Source organism: Helianthus annuus, chromosome 16 (genome assembly GCF_002127325.2).
Source record: "Helianthus annuus cultivar XRQ/B chromosome 16, HanXRQr2.0-SUNRISE, whole genome shotgun sequence".
NCBI classification, from domain to species: domain Eukaryota; kingdom Viridiplantae; phylum Streptophyta; class Magnoliopsida; order Asterales; family Asteraceae; genus Helianthus; species Helianthus annuus.
In genome coordinates this window covers 187,892,084-187,907,218 of record NC_035448.2, presented here as the reverse complement: position 1 = coordinate 187,907,218, position 15,135 = coordinate 187,892,084, and the positions used below count along the sequence as shown (strand labels likewise).

General features: G+C 40.4%; 1 protein-coding gene across 1 annotated transcript; it reads right to left on the bottom strand.

Moving 5' to 3' along the window:
* Positions 1 to 9,351: 9,351 nt before the first annotated feature.
* Positions 9,352 to 13,022, bottom strand: LOC110918740 (sec14 cytosolic factor). The gene is made up of 6 exons (XM_022163024.2): positions 12,899 to 13,022; positions 12,172 to 12,427; positions 11,337 to 11,373; positions 10,981 to 11,098; positions 9,827 to 9,937; positions 9,352 to 9,671 (listed from the first exon to the last, which is right to left on the bottom strand). Exons 1-6 carry the CDS (start codon positions 12,968 to 12,970, stop codon positions 9,534 to 9,536), a joined length of 732 nt encoding a protein of 243 aa, XP_022018716.1. The 5' UTR covers positions 12,971 to 13,022; the 3' UTR covers positions 9,352 to 9,533.
* Positions 13,023 to 15,135: the final 2,113 nt, after the last annotated feature.

Here is a 15,135-nt window from a genome sequence, read left to right as displayed (position 1 = left end):
CCTTGGCTGTGTGAACTCACCTTGGTTTGCTCGGCAGATACACAGAAAGTACAAGTAGCAAGTAAATGATCACTCACGTCCTATCATGGTTATTATACGAGTCAGGTTCGTATATAGCACGTATATAGTAATCACGTATAGTCATGGCAAACATGTACGCACGTAAACAGATAAGACATAGCATGTGAGGATCCAATTGTTCTAAGTCCATTCATACCCGGCCCAATGACATAAGCAGCCCAATAACAAAACAATCCAGATTCTCAATCGGCCCAAATAGCAACACATACAAGTCCGTTAATAAACAGTCCACAATTCAAATCGTTGGGCTCAATAGATTGGGCCCGTGACAGTGAAGGCCCAACTGTGTGCGTGTAAACGATGGTGATCTCGACTCGCAACGGGGATCTCGAGTCGCAACCGGAGATTACGAGTCGCAACAGCTGGTTGCGAGTCGCAATGGAGGTCTCGGTTCATCATGGTCTGGTTACGACTGATCATGTGCTGGTTACGAGTCGCAACGGGACTCGCAACCGTAGTCTCGACTTGTGCTGGCTTGGTTACGAGTGGGATTCTGACTCGCAACTATGGTCCCGACTCGCAACCAGGTGTCGAAATCGCGTATGTAACTGGTTTCCATATTTCCTGCATTGACTTATCCGTGATTCTAGCAAACATCTAAGGCAGTTTCGAAATCAGATCAATCACAGTTAATTCCGATTTCATTCAACTTCAAATCATGAGTATCAAGCATGTTCATATTAACATCAAGAACAGGAAATCAGATTATTATAAAAACATACCGAATCATAAATCAGCTATCATGCATCCTACCCGGTTTGCATACATTCAGACTATTAACCCATCCGAATTATTCCTCATCACACAAACATACATATAACCGATTTCATGTCAAGTAACCGTATATCTTAATCATTCATGAGAACCGATTAACAATCCAATTATCATCAACATTCAACCAATATTACTAGCATACACCCTAGTTACATCGCCTAACGAATGATAGCAATCACATGATATCACAAATAATCCAAAAACATAACATCATCACTAACCGGATGAAGGTAGAGGATCGATTCGTTTCACAAGCTTCAAAGTGTGTGTGTGTGCCGTCGGGTTCCAAGCAAGCCGAGAGAGAGAGAGGAAAACTTCTAGGGTTTGTGTGTGTTTTTGTGTTTGTGACAACTAACCAAAACCTATCCCCAACTATGGGATTTACACGGTTAAAGGGGAGTGGGCCGAACCCACATGGGCTGCCCTAATAACCCGTGTGCAAAGTATAAGGCCCGAATGGGCTTGTGCGAGTGTGGGTGTGTTGTGCGGTCCGATTCATACATGTACAAATAGTAAACATCAAGCACATAACACAACATTTGTTCAATTAATATGATCACGTAATCACACTAGTTCGATGGTTACACGTAATGTACGAGACGGTAAAGTACGAGTTGTCACATTATCCCCAACTAATTGGAAATTTCGTCCCGAAATTTGGTATGCACTCACTGAGGAAGCTAGGTAAACTGTACTGTTCACTGGTTTTCCTGGGGTGTCACATCCTCCCCCCGTTGATCTGGAATTTCGTCCCGAAATTCCGAAGTAGTAGCTTCAGCCTCAGTAGTGGTTGCCTTGTTCCCGAATAACTGGGGGTACTTTTCTGTCATCCTGTCTTCGCGTTCCCAGGTGTACTCTGGGCCACGTGTGGAGTTCCAACGAACTCGGACAAGAGGGATTCTCTTGTGTTTGAGGACCTTCACATCCCGGTCCGTGATTTCAACTGGTTCCTCGACGAACTGTAACCGCTCGTCGATAGTGAGTTCCTTGAAAGGAATGATGAGGTTTTCATCTGATAGGCACTTCTTTAAGTTCGATACGTGAAAGACATTGTGAACTGCCCCGAGTTCAGCTGGTAGGTTCAACTTGTAGGCTACCTTGCCAATCTTTTCTATAATTTCGAATGGTCCGACGTACCGCGGATTCAGTTTACCCCGTTTGCCAAAACGAACCACACCCTTCCAGGGTGAGACTTTCAATAAAACCCGGTCCCCGACCTCAAATTCCAATGGCTTTCTACGCTTATCCGCGTAGGCTTTCTGACGGTCGCGTGCTGCCGCCATGCGTTGTCGTATCTGTGCAATCTTTTCTGTGGCGTCCACTACAATCTCTGGACCCGTGATCTGACTATCCCCCACCTCTGCCCAACAGAGAGGTGACCGGCATTTACGCCCGTACAATGCCTCGAATGGAGCGGCTTGAATGCTGGTATGGTAACTGTTATTGTAAGAAAACTCCACCAAAGGGAGGTGCTTTTCCCAGCCGTTGCCGAAATCGATAACGCATGCCCGAAGCATGTCTTCGAGAGTTTGGATCGTACGCTCAGACTGCCCATCCGTCTGAGGGTGGTATGCTGTGCTCATGTCTAACCTTGAGCCGAAAGATTTATGCATTGCTTGCCAAAGTTCTGACGTGAATCGTGCATCGCGATCCGAAATGATAGACGTGGGCACCCCGTGCCTCGAGACAACTTCTTTAAGATAAACGTCTGCGAGAGTGGAGAACTTGTCCGTTTCCTTAATCGGCAGGAAGTGTGCAGACTTGGTGAGTCGATCAACTATGACCCATATCGTATCGTTCCCACGCTGGGATCTAGGTAGGCCTGTAACGAAATCCATGGAAATTTCTTCCCATTTCCACTGAGGTATCTTAGGCTGCTGAAGTAGGCCAGCTGGTTTCTGATATTCGACCTTGACTCTCGCACAGGTCAAGCACTTTCCAACGTACGTAGCAATGTGGGCCTTCATACTAGGCCACCAATAAGTAGTGCTGATGTCGTGGTACATTTTATCCGACCCTGGATGTACCGAGTAGCGAGACTTGTGAGCTTCATCCATAACAAGTTCGCGTAAACCGCCATAAAGTGGGACCCAAATCCGGCCCGTTACGTAATAGGCGCCGTCTTCCTTCTGTTCCATTTGTTGTCGTGAGCCGCGTAAGGCTTCAGCCTTGACGTTTTCGGGCTTCAGTGCTTCTGTCTGAACAGCTCGTATCTGAGCAGGAAGGCTAGACTGAATCGTAAGCTGTAGCGCTCGCACGCGCCGTGGCAAAGTGTCTTTTCGACTAAGGGCATCAGCCACAACATTGGCTTTGCCTGGATGGTACTTGATAGCGCATTCGTAATCGTTCAGTAACTCGACCCATCGTCGTTGACGCATATTCAAATCCTTCTGCTTAAGGATATGCTCGAGACTCCTGTGATCGGTGTAAATCGTGCACCTGGTACCGTACAGGTAGTGTCGCCATATCTTAAGCGCGAAAACCACAGCTCCCAGCTCTAAATCGTGCGTCGTGTAGTTCCGTTCATGAACCTTGAGTTGACGAGAGGCGTAGGCAATCACTTTATCCCGCTGCATCAATACGCATCCCAGACCCTGTATTGACGCGTCACAATATACTACGAAGTCATCTGTGCCCTCTGGTAATGAAAGAATAGGTGCACTGCAAAGCCTATCCTTTAGATACTGAAAAGCAGTTTCCTGCGTGTTGCCCCAACGGTAGGTGACACCCTTCTGTGTCAGTAGTGTGAGCGGCTGAGCAATCTTCGAAAAGTCTCTAATAAACCGTCTGTAGTAACCTGCCAGACCCAAGAATTGGCGTATTTCTGTTGGCGTACGCGGTGCAGGCCAGTTTCTGATCGAGTCTACCTTGGATGGATCGACATGGATCCCATCCTTGTTTACCACGTGGCCTAAGAAGTGGACTTCACGAAGCCAGAAGTCGCATTTAGAAAACTTAGCGTACAGGTGTTCCTTCCGAAGGAGTTCCAAAATCAGGCGTAGATGCTGCTCGTGCTCCTCCTGACTCTTGGAGTAAATCAGGATGTCGTCGATGAACACAATGACGAACTTGTCGAGATAGGGTTTGCACACCCTGTTCATAAGATCCATAAATACAGCAGGCGCGTTAGTTAACCCAAATGGCATGACGAGAAACTCGTAGTGACCGTAACGAGTTCTGAAGGCTGTCTTGGAGACGTCCTCATCCCGGACTCTCAGCTGATGGTACCCCGACCTTAAGTCTATCTTCGAATAGTAGCACGACCCTTGCAACTGGTCGAATAAGTCGTCTATGCGTGGAAGAGGATAACGGTTCTTCACCGTCACCTTGTTGAGTTCACGGTAGTCGATGCACATCCTGAACGTACCGTCTTTCTTCTTCACGAAAAGCACTGGAGCTCCCCAAGGCGAAGAGCTTGGTCGTATGAAACCCTTTTCCAAGAGTTCTTGCAGTTGCTTTGACAATTCCTCCAATTCCGATGGAGCTAGACGATATGGTGCGCGAGCTATGGGTGCTGCTCCCGGAGCGAGCTCGATCTGAAATTCGACCTGACGATGAGGCGGTAAGCCTGGTAAGTCTTCAGGAAACACCTGAGGGTAATCACGTACAATTGGAATATCCTCCAATTTCTTTTCCTTTACTGATGCGTCTGTAGCGAGTGCCAGAATGGCAGTGTGACCCTTACGTAAGCATTTCTGAGCCTTCAAGAAAGAGATGATGCCAACCACAGCACCACTCTTGTCACCTTGCACTTCTAGAGGTTCCTGACCAGAACGAGGAATGCGAATAACCTTTTCGCTGCATAAGATTTCTGCCTGGTGTTGGGATAACCAATCCATCCCAATCACGACGTCGAAACTACCCAAAACTATGGGAATGAGGTCGATAGTGAAAGCTTGACCAGCTAGGATAAGATTACAACCTTGAACTACGTGCGTGGCTTCTAGACTTTTACCGTTAGCTAACTCTACTACATGTTTGGCGGGTAAAAGTGTTGGTGCACGTTTTAGCAGTTGACACATTTTCACAGACATATAGCTTGTATCCGCACCCGAATCAAATAAAACAGTAACGTAAATATTGTCAAGGAGAAACTTACCCATGACAACGTTGGGATCGTTCACTGCGTCACCTCGACCTAGCACAAAAGCACGACCACGAGCTTCATTGCCGTTGTTGTTGTTGTTTCCACCGTTGTTGTTCCCGTTGCCCTGGTTGTTATTGTTGTTGCGGTTCTGGTTTAACTGAGGACAATCGCGTTTGAAATGACCTTCAGCCCCACACTGGAAACACCCCCGGTTTCCACGCTGTGGCTGCTGTTGCTGCTGCTGGTTCTGTGGAGCTGGTTGCTGAGGCTGCTGATTCTGATTCGCAGGCCGTGGACTCCTACAGTCTTTGGCCTCGTGACCCATCTTGAGACACCTTTGACAGCGACCCTTGTTACATGGGCCGTGGTGATGCCTGTTGCAGTTGTGGCACCTGGGTTGACTACCCTGATATCTCCTCTGTCTGTGACCACCAGAGGATTGCTGACTGGGACTCTGATAATGGTCGATTTTCTGTTGCTGAGCTTGTGGCTGAACAGATGCTGAACCTTTACTAGAATCTCCATCCCATTTTCTTTTACTGTCACCAGATGTAGCAGGAGTAACTGAGGTGGTGACGTTAGCAGTAGCATTAACACGCTTGGGCAGTTTATTCTGATCCACTGCCTGATCGGTGATACGGTGAGCTAGGCGTTGGATTTCCTGGATGTTTTCGAGGTTAGCCGACGTCACGTGGCTCTGAATTTCTGGCGCCAATCCCTTGAGATACAACTCAATGCGCTTGTATGGAGGGTCCACCATAGTTGGACACAGAACGGCCAGCTCATTGGACCGTTTGGTATACGCTTCGATTTCCGATCCAACCATTTTCAAGTTATAAAGCTCATCTTCCAGCTTGTGTATGTCTTCCCGCGTGCAATACTCACGCTTGATGAGTTCCTTAAAGTCGTTCCATGGGGTGGCGTTAGCAGCTGCCAACCCTAAGATCTGCACTTGTGCGTTCCACCAAGTGAGCGCAATCCCTTCAAGTGTGCCAGTGGCGAACTTCACCCTGCGAGCCTCAGGGCATTCGCACATTTCGAAAACCGACTCGAGCTTTTCAAACCAGTGGAGGAGTCCAACTGCTCCCTCTGTGCCACTAAACGAGCTAGGACGACATTCCATGAAGTTCTTGAAGGTGCACCCAGGCTGCTGCTGAGCGGGTTGACCTGCTTGGGCGGCTGCAACTGCCGCAGCAATGAGAGCCTCTAGCTGGGCTTGAGTCATGTTAATTCGTGCGGCCATTGATCTTCATAGTAACAAGTAGCATACGTAAGAATGGTTCGCGAGTAGGGCGATGACAGAAAAGTGTAGGCATATAGGTGTTCTCATGTAATCAAGCATGTGTATCTAAGCGTAATGCGAGCAAAGTTCTAAACAGTTCTAGCAAACAGGCAATAAACATAAACCTTATTACCTAGGATGTCGAGTCTTGCACGTGGAGCGAAGCGTCGTTGTGGATCGTTGAGAGCACTGTTCTGGTTATAGTCCGGTTTTAATAAAAACGTTTTCCCATATTAAAACCTAGTTCTCTATAACCAATGGCTCTGATACCAATCTGTCACACCCCCAAAATCCACCCGCGGAATACCACCGCTCGGGAGCGTGACTGACCAGGATCAAGCCATCAATCATATCAAACCATAGCAATTAATAATAGAAGAAATTAATATAAGTCACCATGACATGATTGATGTTTCAAAAACCAAACACTGTTTTAAGTAGCGGAAGCATAGTAAAGTAAATCCAAATAGTTTTACGAGTTATGAGTTCAACATCATTACGATCCATCTGCCCACAACGACCTGCTCTTCCCTGTGCAAGCTCCAAGTATACCTAAGGTCCTGCAAGGCATGCGGCAAATAATCAACAAACTAGTTGAGCGAGTTCACAGAAAGTAAGTTCATTGTGTAATGCATAAGTATAGCTAGTGGGGGCTTCCCATACTAGTGTGTAATAAAGGTGGGGGCTTCCCATGTTCATCCTGGTTAATGAGGGCTTCTCATTAACGGTACTTACTAGACTAACTTCCGACCATGTGTTCTTCTTTACCGAGAACAGGAAAACGTACAGGGTCACGTAGGCTTTACGTGACGTGCCCTTCCCCGAGGACAGTGGTACGCGTGGGGGCTACGTAGGCTTTACGCAGCGTGGCCTTCCGATCTGGAAGCCAGTGGAGGGTATTGGGTTACGTAGGCTTTACGTAACGTGTCCTTCCCGACCCGGGAGACATATGGCAAAAGATCTGGGTTACGTAGGCTTTACGTAACGTGTCCTGACTAACCTGAGGACGATGGTCTATAGTCTGGTATATGCGTAAGTACGAGTAATCATTCCATTTCATCATATCCAACCCAATTCCCAACCCGGGAATCCCATGCCTTGGCTGTGTGAACTCACCTTGGTTTGCTCGGCAGATACACAGAAAGTACAAGTAGCAAGTAAATGATCACTCACGTCCTATCATGGTTATTATACGAGTCAGGTTCGTATATAGCACGTATATAGTAATCACGTATAGTCATGGCAAACATGTACGCACGTAAACAGATAAGACATAGCATGTGAGGATCCAATTGTTCTAAGTCCATTCATACCCGGCCCAATGACATAAGCAGCCCAATAACAAAACAATCCAGATTCTCAATCGGCCCAAATAGCAACACATACAAGTCCGTTAATAAACAGTCCACAATTCAAATCGTTGGGCTCAATAGATTGGGCCCGTGACAGTGAAGGCCCAACTGTGTGCGTGTAAACGATGGTGATCTCGACTCGCAACGGGGATCTCGAGTCGCAACCGGAGATTACGAGTCGCAACAGCTGGTTGCGAGTCGCAATGGAGGTCTCGGTTCATCATGGTCTGGTTACGACTGATCATGTGCTGGTTACGAGTCGCAACGGGACTCGCAACCGTAGTCTCGACTTGTGCTGGCTTGGTTACGAGTGGGATTCTGACTCGCAACTATGGTCCCGACTCGCAACCAGGTGTCGAAATCGCGTATGTAACTGGTTTCCATATTTCCTGCATTGACTTATCCGTGATTCTAGCAAACATCTAAGGCAGTTTCGAAATCAGATCAATCACAGTTAATTCCGATTTCATTCAACTTCAAATCATGAGTATCAAGCATGTTCATATTAACATCAAGAACAGGAAATCAGATTATTATAAAAACATACCGAATCATAAATCAGCTATCATGCATCCTACCCGGTTTGCATACATTCAGACTATTAACCCATCCGAATTATTCCTCATCACACAAACATACATATAACCGATTTCATGTCAAGTAACCGTATATCTTAATCATTCATGAGAACCGATTAACAATCCAATTATCATCAACATTCAACCAATATTACTAGCATACACCCTAGTTACATCGCCTAACGAATGATAGCAATCACATGATATCACAAATAATCCAAAAACATAACATCATCACTAACCGGATGAAGGTAGAGGATCGATTCGTTTCACAAGCTTCAAAGTGTGTGTGTGTGCCGTCGGGTTCCAAGCAAGCCGAGAGAGAGAGGAAAACTTCTAGGGTTTGTGTGTGTTTTTGTGTTTGTGACAACTAACCAAAACCTATCCCCAACTATGGGATTTACACGGTTAAAGGGGAGTGGGCCGAACCCACATGGGCTGCCCTAATAACCCGTGTGCAAAGTATAAGGCCCGAATGGGCTTGTGCGAGTGTGGGTGTGTTGTGCGGTCCGATTCATACATGTACAAATAGTAAACATCAAGCACATAACACAACATTTGTTCAATTAATATGATCACGTAATCACACTAGTTCGATGGTTACACGTAATGTACGAGACGGTAAAGTACGAGTTGTCACATTATCCCCAACTAATTGGAAATTTCGTCCCGAAATTTGGTATGCACTCACTGAGGAAGCTAGGTAAACTGTACTGTTCACTGGTTTTCCTGGGGTGTCACAAACTACAACATTAACTTAGTGTTGGTCACCCAAATTATTGTTGATCATAGCCGATGGTAACAAATTGATTATGATCATCATGCTACTAATGAACTAGTTTATATGGATAGTGGGTATGAAATGACAAACCAACCAACTAGATCAAATTAAAGACAATTTCCAGAGAATTTTAAAGATTGTAATCAAATTTCCGCCTACCTCCGAAGCGTGTCTGAGGTGATGCCCCCTTGCAACCCGCTAGTCTTTGGGAGCTTTGCCCTCTAAAACTTTAAGTTTATGGGTGAGAGAGATAAGAATATTTGTGTGCGAGTATGCACTCTACACATATTTACTCATAACAATGTTTATTCTCGTTTCCCTTTGTTCTTAAGTAAATCCAACTAACATAAATGACTTATAACCATAAAGGTCTTAAGTTACCAACATAAATCATTATATTATAATAAAGAAGAAAATTGAGAAGACTGTTTAGGCATCAAACCTAAAAGAAAAGGTTCATAAAACATGTAATATTCAAGCATAATAATTAGCCAACTTGACTAACTCTTATTTTTGTTGTTAAACATACGATAGAGAAGACGAGTAAATTCAAATTGAAATGGAAAGATAGACGATTAATTTCTTCTTATGATGTTCATCAACATTTAAGTTGGGGCACTTGGACATCTTGAAGTAGCACAAGTTTCGCCATCCCACCGAGTTCCACAGGCAATGCCTCCTTGCCAACTTCTTCTATTAGTTGTTTACTTCCTTTCTCGCCAGATATTATCACAATCTGTGTCACCAATTACATGTCAAAACACAACATCTTTCCTTATTTAACTATAATGAAAAATATCTCATATCCACATTTAATTTAAGATATTATATAAAGAAGTTAAAGATCTAATATGAAAAAAACTGTTTGTTCAAAGAATGTTACTAGCATACCTTGTCCGATGTTGATTTCTCTAAAACACGAGAAATTATCTTCCAAACACTCGCAAAAAACCACGGCATATTTAGCATGTAAAGTTTTGCTAACCGCTCTGGGTAGTAAGACTGCACGATAAGAACCAAACATGATTAACGTATACAAAAATTTAAACCTTAATGTTTTTGGAGAATATATCGAGTAATTTACTGTTGGGAAATACATGGTAACTAAAAAGGAGTGTTATATATTCACACACTTACATAGGTTTTGGATTAACTATAAAGTTATTTTTGTCTAAAAACTGCAAAAAGGAATTTAAGCCATGATATTTTAAAATTTAGGCATGGCGTTTTATTTTTTTAGGCATGGTTTTCTATATAAACGTCACGTGCATAAAAAAAATATCATGTCTAAAAATTCAAAGCAGATCATGTGTTAATTTCAATTTTACAATTGTGAAAAAAAGAAACAAAATACCACAATGGATAAAGTGATTCGTGGATTCGATCATTTTAATCCATTTACTGTTGCGACAAACGTGACATTGCTTTTTTTTTTTTAAATTAAAAATGTGCAACATGAGATTCAAACGTGGTGCAAGAGGTTTCATTACAACATATTTTAATCGAGGGTCTAATTTGTTGATGATTAGTGATACGTGTCTTCCTATGATTGGTTGAATTGAAAAAAAATTGACTATTTTCGTAGTTTTAAGAATTGAAGTCAAGTTAAACTTTTCAATATCTTCAGTCAAGATGGATATTTTCGTGATTTTATTCTTCACTTGTGTATATATGTTTGTTAAACACGTACATGCACATGTGCATGTTGTCGTGTAATAATTTCACTGACTTTTTTCTTAACTTTATGCACATATATATGTCGCTAACAAATTACCATCTTAATCATATAAATATTGGACAATAAAGGAGGAGACTATATGAGAGTGAATTTATCATAAAAAAATGAAGAAAAACGTTTTAAAATTTTAATTACATACCATTTTTATTTAACTTTTATTTTTAAGATAAAAAATAAATTTGCATGTTGTATAAATGTTCTAGCAATAATTAGTGTTCTAAAATGTATGACTTCATGCATAATGTCTGTATTGTGTGAGTGTATGTACCTATCTGTATGTATGTATGTATTCTAGATATTAATTTACCTGAAGAATTTGAAATCCAGCAATAAATCCATGAGTATCGACATTCTTATAGGCAAGTTTCTGCATATCCATAATCACAACTATCTTCTCATTTCCAATTTCCGTGCCTTTGATTCCACTACAAAGTGTTTAAATACATTAAATCACAACAATAAGTTGACTATAATTTACGATTTCTACTTGATTGCTAAAATTGTTACTATTTTTCAAATTTGTGCAAGTCTATTAAGCTAAAAAAAAGGAAAATGATAACTTATTGTACTCAATAGTTCTTTCAAAACTAAAAACTAATTAACATGAAACATAAAAAAAAAGATTTTAAAGTATTTAAAACTCCAATAAAGAATATCACGTACCTAGCAATTGCTTTGTCAAGCATATGGACCATAAATTCTGCAATACGAAGGGAAAAGTAATTTACATTAGTAGAGCAACAAGTTCTAACTGAATACAAAGACAAATGCAAATTTGACTTTTCATGGTCAAAGCTGCATTTGGTAATTAAGGGGTTAATTGCTGAAAAGTAAATATTAATAGAATATCAGATCCAGTTACCGCTTCAGTAACATCTATAAAATGAGAATACACTATTTTAATATCGTTGTAATTAATTATATACATGTATAATATATGCTCATTAACTGCATGTTCATTATTTTAAAACTTTAATATAAACTAATAACTTAAAAAACCACAAAAATAATTCATAGCGTCAAATCGACCCTCTTTGGCTGGCTTCATATATATATATATATATATCCAACCGAGTTAACAAACCTAGGCAGTCTGTTTGCCATTTCTCGAAACCATGGTTAGTTGTTCGGCCAAGTTATTTTATAAAAATCCAATGAACAGGAACATAAACACCCTTTGTTTTGTTACAATATTTTGAAAAGCATTCTTTTTCTAATAATCTTATGAAAGTATTATATTTTTTTACCAATGTGGAACGCATATTATTATAGTATCATTGTTAATTAGATAAACATCTTAAAGTAATTGATTTATAATACATGTGACAATTATTTATTTATTTATGTAGTTTTTAGTTTTGTACCGTTTATACACAGACTAACTTGAACCATTTAGTTTCTATGTACATAAACTTTTAAATTTAAGGGGTTACAAAAGTGCATATTTGAGCAGAAAAAAAAAATCAAAAGTAGAACAAATGAGAGAAGAAACATGTACTCTTGTATTGATTCTGATCTTTAGCAGGATAATGCTTGTTAGCTTGAAGAATCACAAGTGGATGCCCACTTTTGGATAAACCCTGAAGAAATACCTTTTTAGCGTTTAACTCTTCAACAACTTCTGATTCAGGGATAAACCCTAGTGGCACAAAAGAAGACCTCCAATTTTGCCATGCAACAAACAACTTTGCTGCTTTATTCGGATCCATTGATTTATCTATCAAGAACCTCTCTAGTGTTGCATCTCCATACTTCTGCACAAATCCAAAATAACCAAATAAAAAAAAGAAGCATTACTAGAAAATCAGAAATTTCTTAAACCGGATTTCGTAGGAAATGCGTCATAAAACGAACTTTCCAATGCAGTTGTAACAAATACGTGATGTAGCAAAACGCCTCGTAGGAAACCGTTTCCAACGCATTTCCTACGCAACTTCCTACACATTTCTTACAAAACTTACCGCATCGCAATCTGCTACAAATCTCCCACAACAAATCCTAGTTATTATATCTATTATTATGATAAAATATCAATTATTATTTTTTAGGATTTTTTTAGCCATACATTTCCCAAAAAAATAAAAAACTTAATATAACATTATTTGTAACACAGTTCCGATATATATATATATATATACGAATCATTCAGATTAACGTTATGGTTTGGTTACATACTTACTAATGAATCCGATACGATGTCAAGATCGATTAGTTACATTACATACCTCGGCTGAAGATCCGAGCTTCTGAACATGTTCCTTCATCTGAGTCAGTTTAACTTCATGACTTGTGGCCATTTTTTTAAGGTTTATAATAAAATGCGCGCAGTTGATTGATGGGGATATAATAAATTGAGTCTATATATATAGAGGCGACGTTGGGGGATACGTCTATGCTAATTAATAATTGAACGATAACATAATTTAAGTGTTTGGTAATAATCATGGGTATGATCGATCAGATCAGTTAGATATTGTCCTCGATATATAAACACCAAAAGAATAAAACTGGTATATTTAGTAATATATAAGTAAAGGGTTATCAATATCATTGTATAAGGGTATTATGGGTGTTAATAAATTCACACCCTAAAATCTTATTTTCACATCCTCGGTACAAGTCGTATAGGGTTATACGGCCCGTATAGAATAGTCTGACATGACAAATGTTAGGTCGTATAATGCTATACGGTTCGTATAATGTTATACGGCTTGTATAGATGGAGAAAATATTAGGTCGTATAACATTCTATATGGCTCGTATAATGTTTGTTATACGGGTCGTATAACATTATATGGGTCACATAACATTGTATACAAGTCGTATAGTGTCATACGGCTCGTATACATGGAGAAAAAAATATTCTGTGACGTTTTTTTGTGCAAGGTTCTCCTATACGACTCGTATAACTCTATACGGATCGTATAGTTGTAAGAATGTGAAAATAAGATTTTAGAGGTGTGAAAATGATAGGAGTGTTGTATAAACAGCCAAATAGAATATTAACTTTCATTTTAAATATTCTAAAAATAAGTAAAGTAATCGGGATCAGCTTGTCTCGTTTGACTTTCGAGTGCTATACTATACCACAGTCAATATGGGGTCAATTTTTATTTCTTAACTTTTATTCCTGGTGTTTAAAATTTAGTGAAAAGCACCCAGATTCGTTTTTTGTTAGTTCTGGTCTTGAATTATTGGATATATATAATTGATAAATAGATCTTTTATTTGGATATATTTGATAAATAGATCTTTTATATGGTTTTATAGCTAAAATGAAAGAGAAACTACATCACAATGAAAAAATAACAATAATACATACAAATATGATTCTTTTTTTTTTTTTTTTTTGTGTACAACACTAACATGACCTTAGCTTACAAAAATGTTTACACTAGCTCATATACACTCAGAATTTATAATTTGGATTACAAAAATGTTTACACTAGCTCATATACACTCAGAATTTATAATTTGGAGTTTATCTCATTTGACAAAAAAAAGATGAATTCCATAAAATGCTATTCCAGGTATCATTTGATGACCCTGGTTTATCAAACAATCATTATATATGAAGCAGAAACCATATAAAAAGAAAAATGACATTTGTTGAATAAGCTTTGAGGGACTTTTAAATCAATCCTCACTCACTAACTTTACTCATGACCAACGTTGAATAAGCTTTGAAGGATCCTCACTCACTAACTTTACTCATGACCAACGTTGAATAAGTTTTGAAGGACTTTTAAATCAATCCTCTCATTAACTTTGCTCATGACCAACATATCAAACCTAACTATTATCCTATCTATTAATAAACCAAATTATATCTATTAATAAACCAAAGTTGTGAATAGTAAATTCTTGCCACGTGGCTCTTCATTATTGGTTGTCTACTTTCCTCTGTTCTGCGTTGGTATTGTATATATTGGTTTGTGTTTGATGATTTGATATGTTTGGAACTTTGTTGTAGTCGCTGGTTTGCATTGTGGTCATGATTTTGGCACGAGTTCGAATCTACCCCCTAGCCTTTATTTTTCCTTTTTAACCGGGGTCATATGTGCCTGTTCCAACCATGCGTCCTTTTCACCTTTTTCCCTGCTACACGCGTCTGAATGTCTGATGTTCTAGATACTACAGAGGAGTGAAACAGAGAATAGGGAAACGCAAGACAGAGACAGAGAGAACGTAGGTGAAGATGGGTCGGTGCCCTCCCTCGGCGGCGACGCGGCTGTCTCTACGGCGATGAGTGAACTCCAACGGCCCACGGCTTAACCATCCTAGCTACCAAATGACGATGAGTGGAACAGTCGGTTGTGCTTCGGCTAGGGTTCAGCTTAAAACCTGCTCTTCTCCCAGTTCGTAAATATTTTGTCAGATTTGTTCGATTTTGAGGCTTACTTATCTGATTTTGATTTTATTGTTGGGTTTCTATATGATTTTGAGGTCGGCGGATTGGTTT

Bases quoted from the DNA above. Each gene is read 5' to 3' on its own strand.
- LOC110918740 (XM_022163024.2), bottom strand. From the start codon at position 12,970: ATGGCCACAAGTCATGAAGTTAAACTGACTCAGATGAAGGAACATGTT. The intron at 11,099-11,336 runs GTACGTGATATT...AACACTTTGTAG, and splicing joins CTTGACAAAGCAATTGCTAG to TGGAATCAAAGGCACGGAAA. The intron at 9,672-9,826 runs GTATGCTAGTAA...TTGGTGACACAG, and splicing joins AGAAATCAACATCGGACAAG to ATTGTGATAATATCTGGCGA.